Source organism: Nilaparvata lugens, chromosome 7, assembly GCF_014356525.2.
Source record: "Nilaparvata lugens isolate BPH chromosome 7, ASM1435652v1, whole genome shotgun sequence".
Lineage (NCBI taxonomy): Eukaryota > Metazoa > Arthropoda > Insecta > Hemiptera > Delphacidae > Nilaparvata > Nilaparvata lugens.
The window spans coordinates 18311734-18330541 of NC_052510.1; the positions used below are offsets into that span (position 1 = coordinate 18311734).

The 18808-nt window shown below is 32.9% G+C and overlaps 1 protein-coding gene and 1 long non-coding RNA gene across 2 annotated transcripts; one reads left to right on the forward strand and one right to left on the reverse strand.

Moving 5' to 3' along the window:
- Positions 1-12448: 12448 nt before the first annotated feature.
- On the reverse strand, positions 12449-16832 carry LOC120352298. Its single transcript, XR_005571755.1, has 2 exons — positions 16614-16832; positions 12449-13346 (listed from the first exon to the last, which is right to left on the reverse strand). It is a non-coding gene; the product is annotated as an uncharacterized LOC120352298 (long non-coding RNA).
- LOC120352297 (keratin-associated protein 5-4-like) lies at positions 15763-18541 on the forward strand. Its single transcript, XM_039432242.1, has 2 exons — positions 15763-17179; positions 17969-18541. The coding sequence occupies exons 1-2, from the start codon at positions 17129-17131 to the stop codon at positions 18464-18466; spliced, it is 549 nt and encodes a 182-aa protein (XP_039288176.1). The 5' UTR covers positions 15763-17128; the 3' UTR covers positions 18467-18541.
- The last annotated feature ends 267 nt before the right edge of the window (positions 18542-18808 follow it).

An 18808-nucleotide genomic window follows, 5' to 3' on the forward strand; every position in this document is an offset into this window, starting at 1 on the left:
AGAATGGGGCCTGCTGATCAGTTATCATTTTTCGTGAAATGGAACAATAGAATGATAAGGAGAGATCATTCTCTAAAAACCTTGTAAGGTGAATGTCATCTTACATCACCATAAATGTGGGTAAGATCTTTTTAATTGGATTCGTAATCATTTTCTATTTTGTGCTTTTCATTTAAACTGTGGAAATGTTCTCAGGCCAACTCGAAGGAAAGAGTTGGGAACTGCTGGTATACAGAATTTAGCCCTAGGAAGCCTCAATAGTGTGAGGTAGGCTATTCAAAATTCTTGAATTACAAAATAAAGATTACGATCACACACTAAAATAATAAAATATAAGCGGATGGTAATTGAAAACTATCTGAATTATACCATTCATGCACATTATTATCTTGATTTTGTTATATTATCAAAATGTTCCACAATTTTTATAATAAAAATAGGTTTTATAATAGTTTAGGTTTTTCATTCGATATCTTAAAATATAACCACATGAGAATCTTATATTAAATTATGACAAGAAGGTAACCCATGCTCCGCAAGGGTCTAATTAAAAACTTGAAAAACTGAAAACTTGACCTACCGAAATCTTGAAGAATCTAAAATAGGTCTACAACCATCCTTGGTTAATTAAAAATCTATATCCAAATTTCAAGTTGATCAGTCCAGTAGTTCAAACATGATGATGCGTCATTCGTGAATTTCCTATCACGTACGTGTATAAGCCAATAATTCTTTCCTGTATTATAGCCAACTATAATTAATCTACAATATATTGTATGGATTATTTTCAGACTAAGAACATATTGAAAACACTCATAATTTCACATTAAACAGGAATCTTACAACTAGATTAGAATCATTGAATAAACTCAATCTAGGCCAAAGAGCTTGAGTCGTAAAAATGATTGAGTACTGTAACTTTATTCATGCAAAATTCATCTTCCCCCAATAATGTATATTTTTGAACGAGCATAAGCGATTTCTCACTTTTGAATTACTGGAGGCCAAAGTCGTTGTCTGACTGCTTGTATGTTCTAGAATAAGGTTAGAAATAATATTGATCAATTAGCTTCAAATTTCGAACACGTATTCTCTCAACCTTCTTACAGGTCAAGATCTTTGGACAACAAAATTGACTCACTCCTTCTCTCTTCTTTAGGATATAAAGATAATATTGAAAAAAATTGTTGTGATTTAGTCAGCTGAAGAGTTCATTGCATGCAATCACTACATTATCACACATACAGTCCTTCATGTGCTGACACAGATTCCAGCTGGCTAATAACCAACATAATTTACAACTTTTACATCAACAAACTGATTCGGGTTGTGAACGCATATCAATGTGCGTCATTTATCTCTCTTCGAACTCTGTCTGTATTGGAATGATGTATCACATGACCACCTTCTAATTCCAAAAAATGAATTTGGATTCATATAAGGGTCAAATATGTTAAAATGATAGAGAAATTATTTTTCATTTCACACAACACTTATTGAACGAGTTCTCCAACCCAGGGGGTCACTAGTTTAGTGATCTGAAGAATTCATTGCATGCAATTACAAAATTTTCTCCATTCATCCATTCATAACATCAGTTGAAGCTATTTGAGAGCTATCATACAGACAGTCCTTCATGCCATGACACATGATTTCAGCTGGTTAATATACAACATAATTTATAACTTTTACATCAACAAACTGATACGGGTTGAGGTATCAATATACGTTTTTCGCCATTTATTTCCTCCTGGAACTTTGTATCGAAATTACGTATCACATGCATGAGCACCTTCCTATCAAAAAAATAAATTTGGATTCATATGAGGTGCAAAAATGGTGAAGCGACAGAGTAATTTTTCAAGAATATTTTTCATTTCAAATAGGATCCCCAATGAAACCTGATGTAAAATTATTCTTGTAGGAAAAATATTTAGCTGTTTCCATAATTTTGATCAACTCTGTTTTATTAAAAGTTCCGGGTTTCATAGATTACAATACAACAGTTCATGAGCGAGCTTTCCAACCCAGGGGGTCACTAATAATATATCATTGACTTCAATCGACATCATGATCTAAATATACTAGCCTGGGATTGTGAATGGAATTATGCTCACATTCAACAAAGTATTTCTCGTTTTGAATTTACATAAATCTATATAAACAATATTATTGCCTATTCATGTCATTGTACACTTCACATGAAAAATTACAAACACCAATTTCGATACTAATCTCTATTCAGTTTGGAATGAAGCAAAAGAATGGAATGTAAGCTATGATCGTTCAAATTTCCGAGTGGAGAATATAATACTAGGAAATCCTTACGTTCACAATAAAATATTATACTATATTAACTCAAAACCTGGATTTAAATGATTCAGACTTACAGCATCCTCATCAAAATCAAATCATATACAGTAGTTCATCCTTCATTATATCCAATGAGATAAGTTAGAGTGAAAGTAATTTCTGTGGTACATGATTCATGTCACACTGTAATAATTCTTGTGTTGGAATTATTGATTTGTATCCTAAATTCGATTTTTTAGCCAAATAAGTAAGAGAAAATTAACGATAGGAGGAACTAATAGAGGAACTCTTCTCGATATTCTTAATATTACAGTGGAAGATATCTATGTGATACATGATTTATGACATATTTCAGTTTTTATTGATTATTTTTGTTCTACATTATAATATATTTTCCAACAAAAGAGGTACAGCAAAAAAAAGAATGATAAAGAGAAATGAATAATCCAAATATAAAAGGACTATTGATATTTTAAATAATATATTATTCCTAATTAATCAAAGACTCACTTTCTTGAAGATTTATTCCATCACCTAGGAAAGTTATGAATGTTTAGATTGTATAATAAGCACTGAGTAAATTAAGATAAACTAAATCATATAGAGCTGTAAGTAACATTAGACACAGTGAGAATGGTCAAAGGATGATTCTCAGACAGTAATCGATGATAATAGAGGATGTCTTCCTCATTCAAGTGATATATTTTGAAGTTTTGGAAATATATAGCTTTTAAATAACGGTAAGGTTTTCTTTCTGGAAAAAGGTGGGTTGGGATAATCAATAATAATAGTTTAGACGTGTTTGATGGCCATCAAATTTATTTGAAACAGATATACAAAAAATATAACTCACAATAACAATTTCTATTACTACAAATTTATCATATTCATTTATTGTGGATTGAGATTCCAAAATATGTCTTCCACAAAACCTTGCACACTTTCTGTGTAGTTTAATTCAAGACTGCCATGATTCCATAATGCCAGCCTTGTTATTAGGTATTGTTTGAAGTAGGTCAAGACTCGTTTAATTTACACGACATTTTTGACAACACCAGCAAATCAATACAATTGTACTGAATTCAATTCAGCGTCGAGCTACAAGTAACTTACAAAATTAATTACAAAACAATAATTCAGACAATACAACTTCGAAGGAAATTATTGTCAATCAATGGAAACTTTCGTGAATCAATCATTGAAAATTTATTGCTAAATTGTAATAAATTATTGAACTCTATTCATTTCACACGACTATTCTCCTCATCACGCTCTCCACATTTTCTTGGCTTCTCATTTCCGGATTCATCCATATGTCACGATTATCCCAAGATTTTACTACTTTACTGTATGCACTGTAAAGGGATGCCGACCTCATTTAAATGGGAAAAGGCACAGCCAAAGAAGAAGATCCCAAGATTTTACTAAATCTATAAAAGTCTCATACTAAATAAACATCTTTTTAGAAATTATTGAAATGTCAAAAGCAAGTGGACACACACTTTCCACACCCTGCATCTACTCCACAACTACCTAAGAAATTCGGTCCCAAGCTCTGCTTAGGTACCAGCATTGGTATGAGAACATACTCATTGGGAATGCTACAACCTCCACCATTACAAACACTGGATATACTGCACTCAGATCTTGCTGGTTGAAAGTTGCATCCTGAATTGCAACCTGAGTTGCAACAGGTGTTGCATCCAGAGCTGCATCCAGAATTGCAACCTGTGTTACAACATGGGTTACATCCAGAGCAACACCCAGAGCTGCATCCTGAGTTACACCCAGAGTTGCAACAAGAATTGCATCCAGAATTGCATCCTGTAGTGTAACATGAATTGCATCCAGAGCTGCAACAAGAATTACACCCAGAATTGCATCCTGACCCACATCCCGAGTTGCAACCCATGCTGCATGCTCCACATCCATCATTATCACACGTTGGACAAGGTGTGGGACATGTGACTTGTTGGTAGCAGCAAGATGGTCGCCCACAACCTTGACCGATTATCTGTTTGTTCTCGAAACACATCGACTGAGGAGATGACCAGCAGCTTTTCTTTTGTTTGCAGCCCATTGATTGACAGGGGTATGACGAGCCACCCTGAGAACATCCCGGGAAGAAGGATGGCTGAGTCTGGCAGCTGTGCTGGGGCTCGTAGTAATAGTGGGGTTGGCAGGATGGCTGGTAGTTGTAAGAGCCCTGGCACGATGAGTATTGACCTCCTCCTCCTCCTGAATGCATCTTCTTGTGGCCTTTGTGACTGTGAGATACCTGTGGAAAGTGAGAATGAAGTTCATGAATGAGAATCATGATGAAAATAGAAGCTTGTTTGGAAAATGAATCAGAAAAGAGGTATAGAATGTAAAATAGTAAATGTGAAGATGAAGATTGAGTAAAGTTAAGTACACGAGTTGAGCAATTGGTGAACATTCATATAGATTTGATTTCTGGATGAGTTAGAATACACTCTTATATATGACTACTATGTACTCGTAAGTTGTATAACTCATAAAAAGATGTTCAATATTTTTCATTGTTCAATGAATTAAAAACCAGTCATGGATTGAACAATATATAATAGGGAGAATTTTCTCAAAATAGGTATTAACTTTTTCAGTGCCTAACAAAATATTGTATGATTATCTTAATTCTGATTATAATTATTATTTAACGAAAATCCTAAATAAATGCTGCAAATCACCCCGAAGACCTCTGCTACTGCAGACATTGACAACAGGGTTAACAGCTAGATGGAAATTCAATGAGAACTACTATCCAAAAATTAGTTGCCAGCCCGGGAATCGAGGTACCGGGTTCGATTCCCGGGCTGGCAACTAATTTTTGGATAGTAGTTCTCATCGAATTTCCATCTAGCTGTTAACCCTGTTGTCAATGTCTGCAGTAGCAGAGGTCTTCGGGGTGATTTGCAGCATTTATTTAGGATTTTCGTTAAATAATGATTATATATTAATTAGCATTTGAATAAATGCATTCTCTATTTAATTCCATCTGTTAATTCTGATTCTTCAAATTGGAGAATTCCACTCATACAATCTTTCATATCGAACGTATATTACAAACGTGCAATAGAGCTTGTATTTTCTTAACTAATGAGCATAATCAGTTGGGAAAATATTTCAAAATAATCGAAATTTCCATGAGAAATCGGTAGCGGAAAATATTATCATATAGGAGCGTGGTTTCTATCTGGAGGGAATCATGATTATTTTCTTGAGTTTTTCATAGTACATATCAACCTTTCTTGAATAAAAACAATGAACAAATTTTCAGAGATATAATTATAAAAATACGCATTTCTATTGAGCTCCTATTGGAAATTCAAAAGTCAAATTCCAAACAGGAAGGTGTGGATTGTCGTAGGTCTATTGATTGGATATTTTGAACAATGAGAAAAATTCTCAATTTAAGAGTGTTACAGTATTTTGGACTCATAGCGCTTTAGAAGATCACGAATTGAACTGCACACATTGAAATATATTTCCACTTATCCACATATAATATCCATTATCATTCCATAATACTTCAATTTATAAGCTTCAACTTTCATCATATATGTTACAATCCAATAGTATGTGTAATTCATGAGAAAGTTCATGATAGTAATCAAAAATGTAATGATGAATGAGGGGACCCCACCATTACCACTGAGTTCATTACAAGTGCTCAAGTTGTAATTGAATCACATTCAAAGTAAATCAAACCTGACAACGTGGCTTGAGCCCATCAATCTACACTTCATATTATCTATAATAGGTCTGGATAATATTAGTTTGTAGAAAAATACTTACGTGGAATAAGAATATGACAACAAGAGTAGTCAAATAAACCTTGTGGGTAGGAGATGTCATCTTCTGTGGAGAATACAGTAATTGTTTTTTGACAGTCAAACTCAATTCATTCAAATTTGAAGTAATCTTTCTTTCGACTGTTCATTTTATTGAACCGTAATTCTCTGTGAATGGTCTGCAGTCCTAGCGCACGTTATTATCTGCTATGAAGACAAGTTGCAAGAACTTGCAGGAGATCTCACGTTCAAATCATACCATTATGGAGCGACTGATGGAATTCGTTGAGGATAATGACTTATGTCCTATTGAAGGTGTCAGTGATAGTCATATCCATCACTTCGACAATGATCCACTGTTTGGTAGAGATTGATTATTTTCCATTGACATTATTCTCCATTATGAATGTTCATTATAACTCGTTTATCCTTAATCAATCGTCTACTTATTTGATAATAAATAGATCAATCAGCCAGAAAATGATAGTATATAAAAATTAAGTTGAGACTTCAGGAAGATATCCGTCTTGCTAAATTGTGCGAATTTTCAATCTCTTCATGCAAGCCCGTATGACTGGATATATTTCTTCAGTCATATGAACTTGCATGAACAGATAAGAATGCCGTAAATTTGGCAACACGGATATTCTCTTCCAGTCTCAGCTTATTCTATACATTCAGTGCAATATTGATTTTCAAAAGTTCTAGCCTTGGAAAATTTCAGTTCAAATTATCAAGGAAAATAGCCTAATTATTTCAAGAGAATGCCTACCGGTATCTACAGAAACGTAGAAAGAGTAGTCAATATTGTTCTTAACTGTATTGTCAACATGTTAAATACAATCTTGAAATTCCAAAATCTGGATCTCAGTTTTCAACTTCAACTTCACTTCAACGGATAACTGAATTGACTTTTAATGGAAATGGAAATCGAAATGTTTGTATTAGAGATATTATGCATAAACCAAGTACCGTATAGGCTACTCTTCAAAATGTTTTTATACAACCTTGTAACTTGATTTTGAAATATGAATAACTCAGGGGAGAATCACAGAATGAATAAAGCCTGATTTTGAATGGAGGAATGATTTTGGAAAAGAAAACTGGGATGAATAAAACATGATAATAGATCAAAGGTCCTACGAATTGAAGAGAGAGATTCCAGGTTTTACTGAGCTGAGATTGTGGAATATTTTTAATTTAAACAGTTAAATTATATATTGTGTATATTTTCGAATATTTCAAACCAAACTTCACATGTTATGGAATTGTTATGGAATTATTCGTTACAAATATTTTTTCAAGTTGTCATATTATAATATGTTCCTCCTCAAAATCTATCTAAAAAATGTATACTACCTATAATCTGAGAAAATTTAGCTGTGTTTAGGGAAAAATATCAATAAAATAGTCTTGATCATAACATTCAAACTCCAGTACCGCAAATGAAACATGGAAATAGGGTGAAGATGAACTGATAAAAACTTTTAAAATTGTTATTAATACATTATTTGCAATTGGGAGTATAATTGGGAGTCCCATAATTGAGAGTATAGTTATTTTATGTCTTGTTTTTCAAATGATGGATTAATATAATGATTACAAACAATACAAGTGATTGATGCAGAAGTACAATGAAAACACATTATAATATTGGAGAGTATGATAGGAAAATCATATTATTTATTTCTATCTCAAAATTTCACAGGGATTCATTACTAGGACTCAAATAATAATAATATACATTCACGTACATTAACCGCATGCATAGTTCAACAAAGTCGAAAAGTGAAACTTTTTTAGTTACATTATGCAATTATATTCAATACTAGGCTACTATATTATTATATCTATCTCATTTTTTGGCTCATTCATTATTGAGCTGACTCTCAACATTCTTAGAGTACCTAGAGATATTTCTAACTGATTTTTGGTAGAATTGCTGAGAACATGTCACCCAACCAAGCCTTCCCAAATGTCTTAACGAAAGTTCCGACAATCTTCATAATTTTTGACAAAAGGCTGGTATAGTTGTCATCATCGTTATTCGGTGGACCAGAATGTTTAGCGCTGTCAGTCAAGAGTATCTGGAAAAGACAAAAACTGATTTAAACAATCAACTGGAGAAATCCTTCGAGTTTTGAGGAATATAATTACGTTACCTGGTGCTTCCACATACGAGCGACATTTTTTCCACCTCCAACTGGCCATGAATAAAAGACGAATGTATATGAAAGAATACTTTTTCACTGAAGTTATCAACACTTATAGTTATTCTTCAACATAATTATTCGCGTGAAGGCTGATTTATCTATCATACCAGTGAACCAGCAAACCAAACCTCTCTATAAAATAAATAAATGACCCTCGTATTTTCATTTTCATATGAATAACACTGACACTGTGGATCATTTCAATTTATTCATTTCAGTCAAACTCAGATTACCATGGTCATCTATTACTGCCGTAGTAATATTGAAGTTTGAATCAAGAAATCCACGATTTTTTTTGTAACTCGAGAGGCCTACGCTGGCTACCGAGCACTCTGAAGTAAATTTATGGTAAATTCGGAAACTTATCATTTAATCAATGCAAACCCTATATTGTCTGTGATCTCCAATATTCAGTTCAACATTATTCAAAAATCAATTATCGTTAACACAATAATAATCAGTTTATGTGTATTCCACTGATTTGCAGAATTCCAACAAACACTTCAATTACCTTCTTACGCCTGGTTGTATCAATTAGAATTGTAATGGTATATTGTATTATGAAGTGGTAATGGTAATGATGGTATCAATTAGAATATTGTGATAATGTTATGTATGGTCAGTGACCATATATTATTAGTGACCATAATAGTTCGATTATAAGTTTATCCTGATTGATATAGGACAGCTTATTATCTTCCAGCTTATCCTTTCTCTTCGAATTTCCACATATTATTTTTCATTCTTCGCACTTGAATGGTTCCTTCGCATATTTCTCTCAACTCATGTTCTCAAGACTAATATTATTCATAATTGTTGAAACAAATCAATTCAATGAATTGGAATCGATTAATTTATAATCATCAATAACTAATTTCAAGTTTATCAATATCAATTCCTTTTCCTCTTGGCTTACATCGATCGGAGCTATCAACTTGACAACTATGAAAATGTTATGAAACTTGGAAATTATTGGGTATTGGGAAGTAGTTTTTCACCGTAAGATAAGGAATGGCATATCAGAAATGCCCAGTTCATATTATGAATATATTAATAAAGAAGAGCAGAATCATTATTAGAATTTTCTTTTGAAGGTTGAAATGCAGAGTATATCATCAAAAAAATGTATTTCGAAATGATTCAGACATTTCATCACAATCATTTCAATAGTTTCAATCACTGTATGGGTCTCCCTTGGTCCTTATCCCTACTACATAATCACTTTGAAAAAAAGGTTCAACAGTTATTATGAACCATCGATCGTAAATGATAATACAAGTTTTCACCAACTCTCTGCTGCCCATTGTTACTCACAGAAAATTGATCAAAAAATATTTGCTACCTCACTGGTAGACAATTGAAGGCCGCAACCTACTTTTCAACTATAGGCGCTCTGCTACCTCTACTCACAATTTTTCCAAAAATATAGAACAATACGTTTCATAGCGGAGCTTTCGTTAGAGCTCTGCTGACTAAACATAACTAGCAACTGCTGTGTTGACGATTTCATTTGAAACACTTCTCTCTATTCTTATTATCATTCAACTCTACAATACAAGAGAACTTTCAGTCACAGTATCATGACAAACGATTTCTTCAGAAATAATTTCTGGATAAATCAAGAACCAAAGAAAGATCTAAATGCCACGGTAAATATATTTATATTACACTATTATGCTATTCATAGTATTCTATAATTTATGAATATTCTCGTGCCACTTTTCCGATTAGTGACTTTCATCTCAATATTATTATTCTCTAGTTATTTTCTGAGTTTCTTCATATTACACCAAGCTATTAATTCATTTTTCTCTAGAAAATGCTAACATTTAACCTCAAAAATTACAAACCAGCCCTGATAATATATAGAGTATCTCAAAAGATCAGGAGAATAAGAGTTTCTAGGATTAACTCTTTTATATTGAGTATGAAGGCCTAGCCTACTATGTACGAGTGCTAATATATAATATTTATAATAGAACTATACGTTTTATCAGGGGTTCACTGGATTATATAGTTTAATGTTGAATTTGATGACACTTGAACAATCTATTTAAACTATATTTTCGATATAATACCAAGTTTAGATAGCATGTGATGAAAGAATGATCATCGATGGAAGATTAGATGATGTCAGTTAGTTGATAATAATAAATAATGAATAAATGCAATATGAAATGATGTGATTATTAATATTGAAAAGTGCAAAACTGGTTTTTTGGGCGTATTTTAAAGTTTCCAAAAATACCAGTCTAAATGGAACACTTTAGTGATTACGAATGATTTTTAATAATCAAGCCAGTTACACACACATAGAATTTTTGGAAGTTCGATTTTTTGCCTCACTAATAAATTTTATTAGATTTAACAGAACTAGACAAATATCATCTATTTGAAATCATTTGTTAAATCTGATTCAATTAATAAGGACGGCAAAAAATCGTACGTTCAAATATCGATGTGTGTGTCACCAGCCGTAGGAAACATTGATTTATGATACCATGTTTCAATTGGAAAATCTCTGATCACAAGAGTTAATATAAATGTTTATGAACTCATCATTCACATTTGATGTTACCTTATATACTCGCCTACTTTAATCAATAGAGAATTTTTCAGAAATTTTTCAATATTATTCCTTAATGAAAAATATAATGCAATACGTTGCTTTATTTATTTTTTTAAGTACATTTGAATGGTATCACACATGGATAAATTTTCATTTGAATTCTCTTGGATGGTTTCATCGTGATATTCAAGTTTTTCTGAGAGCCCAGTTGAGTTCTGGCATTTCAATGTGTTCTCGGAATTCGAATAACATTAGGCATGGAAGTTGAAAGTGTATCAGAATAAAATTTAATTCGTACTGGATTTTAAAAATGACATTTTTTACACTACGTACCTGGGTTGTTGAAAGTAATAATCCCAAAACAAAGAGCCTTGAATACATTTTTCTTGTTTCTCTCAAAAAGTGAGTTACTGCACCATATAATAATTATTCCATATTGACGTGCTTCTTCGAGAATTCTGTTCACTATCTGGTGTTCCTCCATGTATATTGCATGATAATATTTTGATTTCAATAAGATAGAACACAAGTAGTCTGAAGATTGAAGATAACTAGTTATTGAACTATCTGTAGCAGTATAGTTATTAGTCATTACTGCAATAGCCTACTTGTTAACGCTCTTATGTTTTTCCCCCTGTAGTGAATTCATTTTTCTATCCTCTTCCAAATAGATTTTTTTCTCTCAATCAATCCAAATTTGGATAAGCTCATGTTGTTTTGAGGAATTTCTTGTTAAATATTGTTCATATTTCAAGTTGATACTATCCCATACGATCGAATGTATGCATTGTCTTCATTCATCTGCAGTCATTTATCATCATAATATGTGAACATCTAATTCGAACACGTAATTTATCTATTGAGACTTTAAATATCGGATTCGAAATCCGATGTTCCAATTACGGTAGCTGGTTCAGATTTCTGAAATGTTTCCCCGTATTCAAGACGAGCAGCAATAACAAAATTGTTATGAAATTTACCTATTCTGAAAAGATTTGCGATGAATGACTTAATTCGTGACTACAATTTCACTCTGAATCATTCTTCATCTGCTAAATACAGCAGGAGTAGCCTAAATATCAAGCAAGCATGAAACTTCAAAAGTAATTTATTATAGATAGAATAAATAGTTTGTAATTTACTAATTAGAGTACATTGAAAATCATACTATCAATACAACACAGCTCAGAATACAAACATCTTTTAACAAAGTATCTACTTATGTTACTGATAGCCTACCGGTTACCAGCATTTCAAATATATTACGACTCAATCACACATAATATAGGTACCCTATTTGAGATCTTGTTGTGCAAGACCTTACAAAAAAGCAATTAGATTGATAAAAGTATTATTGATAATACTAGTGTATCGCATCAGAATTTATTCATTTTACTGACGAGATTACAGAGATGCAATTTCTTTGGAATATAACTGCATGATAGTGGGATTCAATGATGAGAAATAATTTGTAAGGAAGGTAATTTGGGGGATTTCTTACTTAATAGGAGTTGAACTATTTTGGATCAGACAAAAGCATGTTCAAGCTCAATAAATAAACCAATTTATTATAAAATAATTTTATTTCTCTCAATATTTATTTACAGATATCCTAATTCATTTTAGGCATTATAAATTGATTGATCAACAACAAGGATTGTTTTAACAGCAAGGAGAGCAAGAGCATCCACATGATGGAGCGACTTGACAAGTTTGTACTTGAATTGGCTGACACTCACAAGTGTCAGGTTTCTTGATCACATAAGTTTTGCCAATCTTCTTCTTGCAGGCGTAAGTTTGGATGCAGCTTGGTGTGCAGCCACATCCACACCCACATCCACATCCGCACCCGCATCCACAACCGCAACCGCAATTGTTGCAGCAAGAAGTTTTGACAGTAACTGGATGACAACAACAGGTGTCAGGCTCCTTGACAACAATAGTTTCTCCCTCTCTCTTCCTGCAAAGCAGTCCGGTTGAACAAGTTGTCTGACAAACTGGCTGACAACAAGATGGTTGGCAGGCTGGTTGACAACAGGTAGGTTGGCAACAAGATGGTTGACAACAAGTTGGCTGACAAACTGGTTGGCAACAAGATGGCTGACAACAAGTTGGTTGACAACATGTCTGTACAATTGCTGGTTGGTAGCAAGTCGGTTCACAAACTGGTTCGCAGCATGCTGGTTGACAACATGTTGGTTGGCAACAGGTTGGTTGGCAACATGATGGTTGGCAACAGGTTGGTTGACAACAGGTTGGTTGACAACAGGTTGGTTGGCAACAGGTTGGTTGACAACAGGTTGGTTGACAACAGGTTGGTTGACAACATGCTGGTTGGCAGCTTGGTGCACATTCCTGGCTTCTTATGACAACAGCCGTCCTACCACAGCTACATCCACAGTTGCATCCACAGTTGCATGATGGACAAGACCTGACAACCTGGAAAGTATTATTCAAATTTGTAGAACTTTACCATTCTTCAAAACAAAATTATTCATCAAATTTAAGAAGCTACATTTTCGGTTTGGAACTGCTTCTCCTCACACAAAATATTTTATTTTATTTTATTATGCTTCTATGGATGGATGAATTAAAAAATACATTCAACTGATAAAGTTTTACTTCAAATAAAATGATAAAATACTTTTGAGAAAACAAAATCAATTATTGTATGATGAGAAAGGAGAGGTCTCTTTCATCACGAAAGAAGTATCTTTAGCAAATAGATGTTCTCTAATGAATTAATAGCAATTGCTCAGATATTTCAAGCTACAATTTATTTATTTTATTTATTTATAATTTTTACAATTGAAATTAAATGTGCAATAACTTATTCGAAAGTGTCTTTTTCCTTTAGGGCTAATAAAAATTAGAAATCTAAGTACCCTTTCAAAATTGTTCAATCAAGAAATTATCAAGTCTTTAATAATGGCATTATATAGCTGAAACATGTCGTTATTGAACAATTTGATAAGGGTATTGGGATTTCTAATTTATATTTATCTTATTCGAAATTGTATAAAGAAAAGTTACATGATATGGTAGCATAAAAGCCCCGTAATATATTGGATGTACAATTATCTGAAATTTTGAAATCGCATATAATATAAAAGTTAAACGAATTGGTAGCTTAAAACGTTGTAATGCTCGTAATAGTAATTATACATTGAGAGGTGTTTTCTTTTGTATGTTATTATCACAGTACCGTATGTAGCTCAATATCAGGAGCAAGAAGGAACATGTGACTCTTAGAATATATATTTTTCCCCATTACTGAACATGAAATGTGAGAAGGGCATGCAGAACACAAAGATATCTTACTCAAGCTTCCTTCATGATATAGAGGATGAATTGACCCTCAAATTTCTAGTTTCATTCAAAATTTAGACTTTTTAAATAATTATTAAGTTACTGTTCTAGATTTTCTAATTTCAGACTCTAATAGTATCTATTTGATTCAAAATTTGTTCGTTTATCTGAGTATTGAAGAGTGTAAATTGTATTTTGAAAAGTGAAAGTGACATAACCAACATTTTGATTTGGACAGTATAATATAAATTGGAAATGGGACAGTTTTGGGCATGAGCCTGTTGTGCCTTTCCCAATGTTAAGAAATACTTACACAATGTGATGAATAAATTTTATTATAACTCCATATTGCTTGAATAATTTTCGTTTTTCAAGCTGGGAATCATAAATGATAGAGAATAATTATATTTTACATGATAACATGAAAAGTAGACTATGGTAACTCGTGATCACTATTGAATTGAAAGTTTACAAATAATAGCCTCTATTCCCATTTAAGTGTTGAATAGGCCGACTAATATGAACTGTTTATAAAAATGTTTTTTGTTTTGTCTACTCAATTCAAAAATACGAAGGGTAGGCCTAGTCTCTTGACCTCATTGAATTTAGCGCATAACATTTTTAACTAATGAAACTGTTGAGCTTCAAGACAGCTTTCAGCATTCTAATACATGACTTGAGTACGAAATTTCAATACTCGTTACTATAAATTTCCAGTATTGCAGGAAAATGGTATATTTAGTTTTCCAAAAGAAGATGGATTTGTAGTACAAATTACTTTTCAGACATATGAAAACTTGAGAATAATGTCACACTGTGTGTTGATGCCTTATATTTGCTTTGTGATAGGTTACAGATGACTTCCAGTCTAATACGGTATTCAATACGTTTTGTTCAACTCTTGAATGAAAGAATAGGTATTCAGTACGATTGACTGATTTATTCCCTATTCTTCATAAAAAAATATAAATTGACACCGTGTTTTTCCTCTTTTTACAAGGATTGACTAAGATATTATAGTTACCTGAGATGAAATTGCCAAAGATGAAACCAGAACTATTACAAATTTCAAAGTCATCATTTCCTCAGTACAATCTTATGGATGTTTCTACTTATGGAGACAATCTTCACAATTGTAATGGATGATCATTATTTGCATTCCCTATTTATACAAATTTCGTGGTCAATTTCTCTCTCTGAAATAATTAATATCTTCTTCCACTACTCAAATTCCAAAAGATAGCAAGTCTTTCCTCATTCTGTACCAGAATATTTAAGAAACATTCTAAAATCATACCTGATTCGATAGGAACAATTGAAATTATCTCAAAAGAGAGGAAAATTATAGAGGTATGAAAAATTTTAATACTGGTAATCTGCATCGTAATGGATTAACAACAACGCCGAGCTGGGATATCTTGTATCTGTTTCAAATTACAACTTCCCAGTTGGTTTTATCATCTTACGATTGAGTGTGAATTTCTTCCATTGAATAACACTTCTAAAGGTCATCTCAGAAAATACTTTTAATAAAGAAAATCAATTAGGATTGTATGATGGGAAAAGAAAGGTCTTTTTCATCGAGGAAGAAATCTCTCACGCAAATAGAATGGAGTTGAATATTAACTTGTCATGTCACATTTTACATTTATGTATTAGCAATAGAATAACTCACTGATAGAGCCTGTTGTGTGAGTTCACTAACTACGGTGGACCTATAAATTATAATACGAGAAAGGTTTAGCAACTCAAGTTGTAAGTTATTTGACCAAAAGTATGCTATTTTATAAATTTATACAATGATAATGTTCAATAATAGCATTCAGTTTCAGGCATACGGTTCAGAAACGAATTTAGAAGCTTTTTATCACATAATAAATTTCATGTCAAATACATGTTACTTTACAGATTATCATGAACACTGAATAATAAGGTTACGTCATATAAATCGATTTATAAAAATGATCAAGTCTCAACCACAGAAGAATGAAATAACCTATTATGAACTTGAAAAACAATGGAAGAAGAAGTCTCGGTTTGATTTGGATTTTGTGATTTCTTGAATTAAATAATATTAATGATGTAATGGAAAATATCTTAATGTAGACTCTTGTAATAAAATTGAAATGTTAACTGAATGCCACCTAAAACAATAAACGGAGTTTGAATAGTGGACTTAGTTCGCTTGATTTATTTATTTATTCGAATTGAGCTTATTGTATTTAATTATTTATTTAATTCAGTTTTCACAATATTACATTTCACCAAGTACATATTTACTATATACGTGTATTGGAGGCAGTTGAATGAATGACAACTAATAAGTTTTGAATAGTTTCATCATGCATTTTTCTCATTTTAGAATAGAAAGCAAAAAGCATATCTACCGATATTGACCTTTAACGAATGAGCAAGTCCAAGTATCAGTCTACGATGATGAAACATAGTGCACTTTCTGTCTCAGAAGAATATTTGAGTCTTGTAATTATTAGTTTAGCAAAGATTCTAATTATTGAAAAATACAAAACACTGCCTTATCTTAACTTCGTCCTCTCGATAGGAAAAATATGCAGTTTCTCATGATTGTTTACATTTAGAGTTTTTCTGCCAGTTTTTCTTACACCTGAAAATTGAATTTCTCATGCTCTTTTACTTATCCGTTCTATTGTTTTGTTATATCTACTGTCAATGTGCGATAATGAATGGTACGAGAGAAAAGAGAGTTTTTTCGCCAGAAAACTGAAATCTCACTGATTTGCGATAAGTCCTATCATCCCCATGTAAGTAATATCTCAAAAATGCTATTTCTCTCAAAATACAAGATTATGAGCGAAAATTTTGTATAAATTGGTGAGAAAATCATTTTCAACACAAACAACTGTCATCACCAAGAGACTACACTTCTCAACAAAATGGCTTTCAAGCTCGCTTTTGCCGTCTGTGCCCTTTGCGCCATCTCTCAAGTGAGTTTTATTCTATCTGTTTGAAACAGAATAATATTATTAACCACTATTATCAGCAAAAGTCTATTTAACTCCTATGGAACTAATATTTTTTCAAGTTCTGAGCATTCTCGACACTAAATTTTGAAATAATGTAATAAGCTTACATCAACTCATCTGTTTTATATAATGTAATTACACAACTGACATTATTTTTTTCATTCATGTACTTGAGAGAAGTTTCTTTAGTTGACTGAGACTCCAATAATCTTCACATTTTGTCGATAATTATTCAGTATCAAAGAGTTTCTGAAGTTAGTATTCCAGTTTCAAATTTTAATATATTACATGCCTATAAAATCGTATTACTACCAACTGATATTTTATCTTCAAGATTCGTAAAAAACTTTTGCTCAATCTTATTTCAAGGAGTTCATTGTTTGCTGCCAACCATTATATTATAGCTATTGATGTATCATACTTAAGAATGAGCTTCTTTATTACACAAATTCGAACTCAAATAAACAAAAAGAATTTGTAAAGGGTACAGATATAAGTCCTTGGTTTTTACCGATTGAGAGAATTTTCAAGATGAGGATGAGAGATGGAGAAAATTGAGTTCTAAGGGACATACCCACTTTCCTTTGAAATTTGAAAGTTCGGATGATCACAGGAGAGAAGTACAGTGTTATGGGGAAGTGATCTATATCCCTAGAACTACTCATATATTCCAGAATCATCAATGTATTGTCTAATCAAGTTTATTTACTATAGTGCTTATAACTTATTCTATTCTTTTTTCTTTCTCAGGTCTACTCATCTCCAGTCTACGGAGACTACTACGGTTCTGGCTACGGCTACGGCTGCGGCTGCGGCTGCGGCAGTGGTTGTGGTTGCGGTTGCGGCTGCGGCAAGACCGCAGTTGTCATCAAGCAGGACAAGTGCTGTTGTCAGAAGCCATGCTGCTGTTGTCAGCCAACATGTTGTTGCCAGCCAACCTGCTGTTGCCAACCAACCTGCTGTTGCCAGCCATGTTGCAAGTGTTGTTGCGTGCCACAGAAGAAGTGCGGAGACACCATTGTGATCAAGGAGCCAGACACCTGTTGTTGTCGCCCAGTGTGTCAGCCATGTTGTTGCCAGCAACAGTCCTGCTGCTGTTGTGAGCCATGCTGCTGCAAGCCATGCTGCTGCCAGTGCGGATGCTGTTGCCAGAAGAAGTGTGGCAACACTGTTGTCATCAAGGAGCCAGACACCTGCTGCTGTCGTCCAGTCTGCCATCAGCCATGCTGCTGCCAGTCATGCTGCTAAATACTCTCTCTAATTACTAATAATATACAGTTCCTCCATTGCTAAAATGAGTGAATAAAATTAGTCAACCTCAAACACTGTTATATTCCTTGAATTGATCCCTTCTTGATTTACAAATAGACTCTAGGTGGAGAATGACTTGAAGAAAATGGATATATATATGCTCATTAATTTTCTGTTAGAGAAGAATGACAGTTTCATGATTCAAACTCACTTTAAACTCAGAGCTTTTAAAGTATGGGGTTCAATGGTTTGAAAATAGGGCTTCAAACCAATCGGTACTTATTAAGGTACTTATCAGTGTCAATATTTTCACACTAATTAGAACTTGCAATTTCTTTG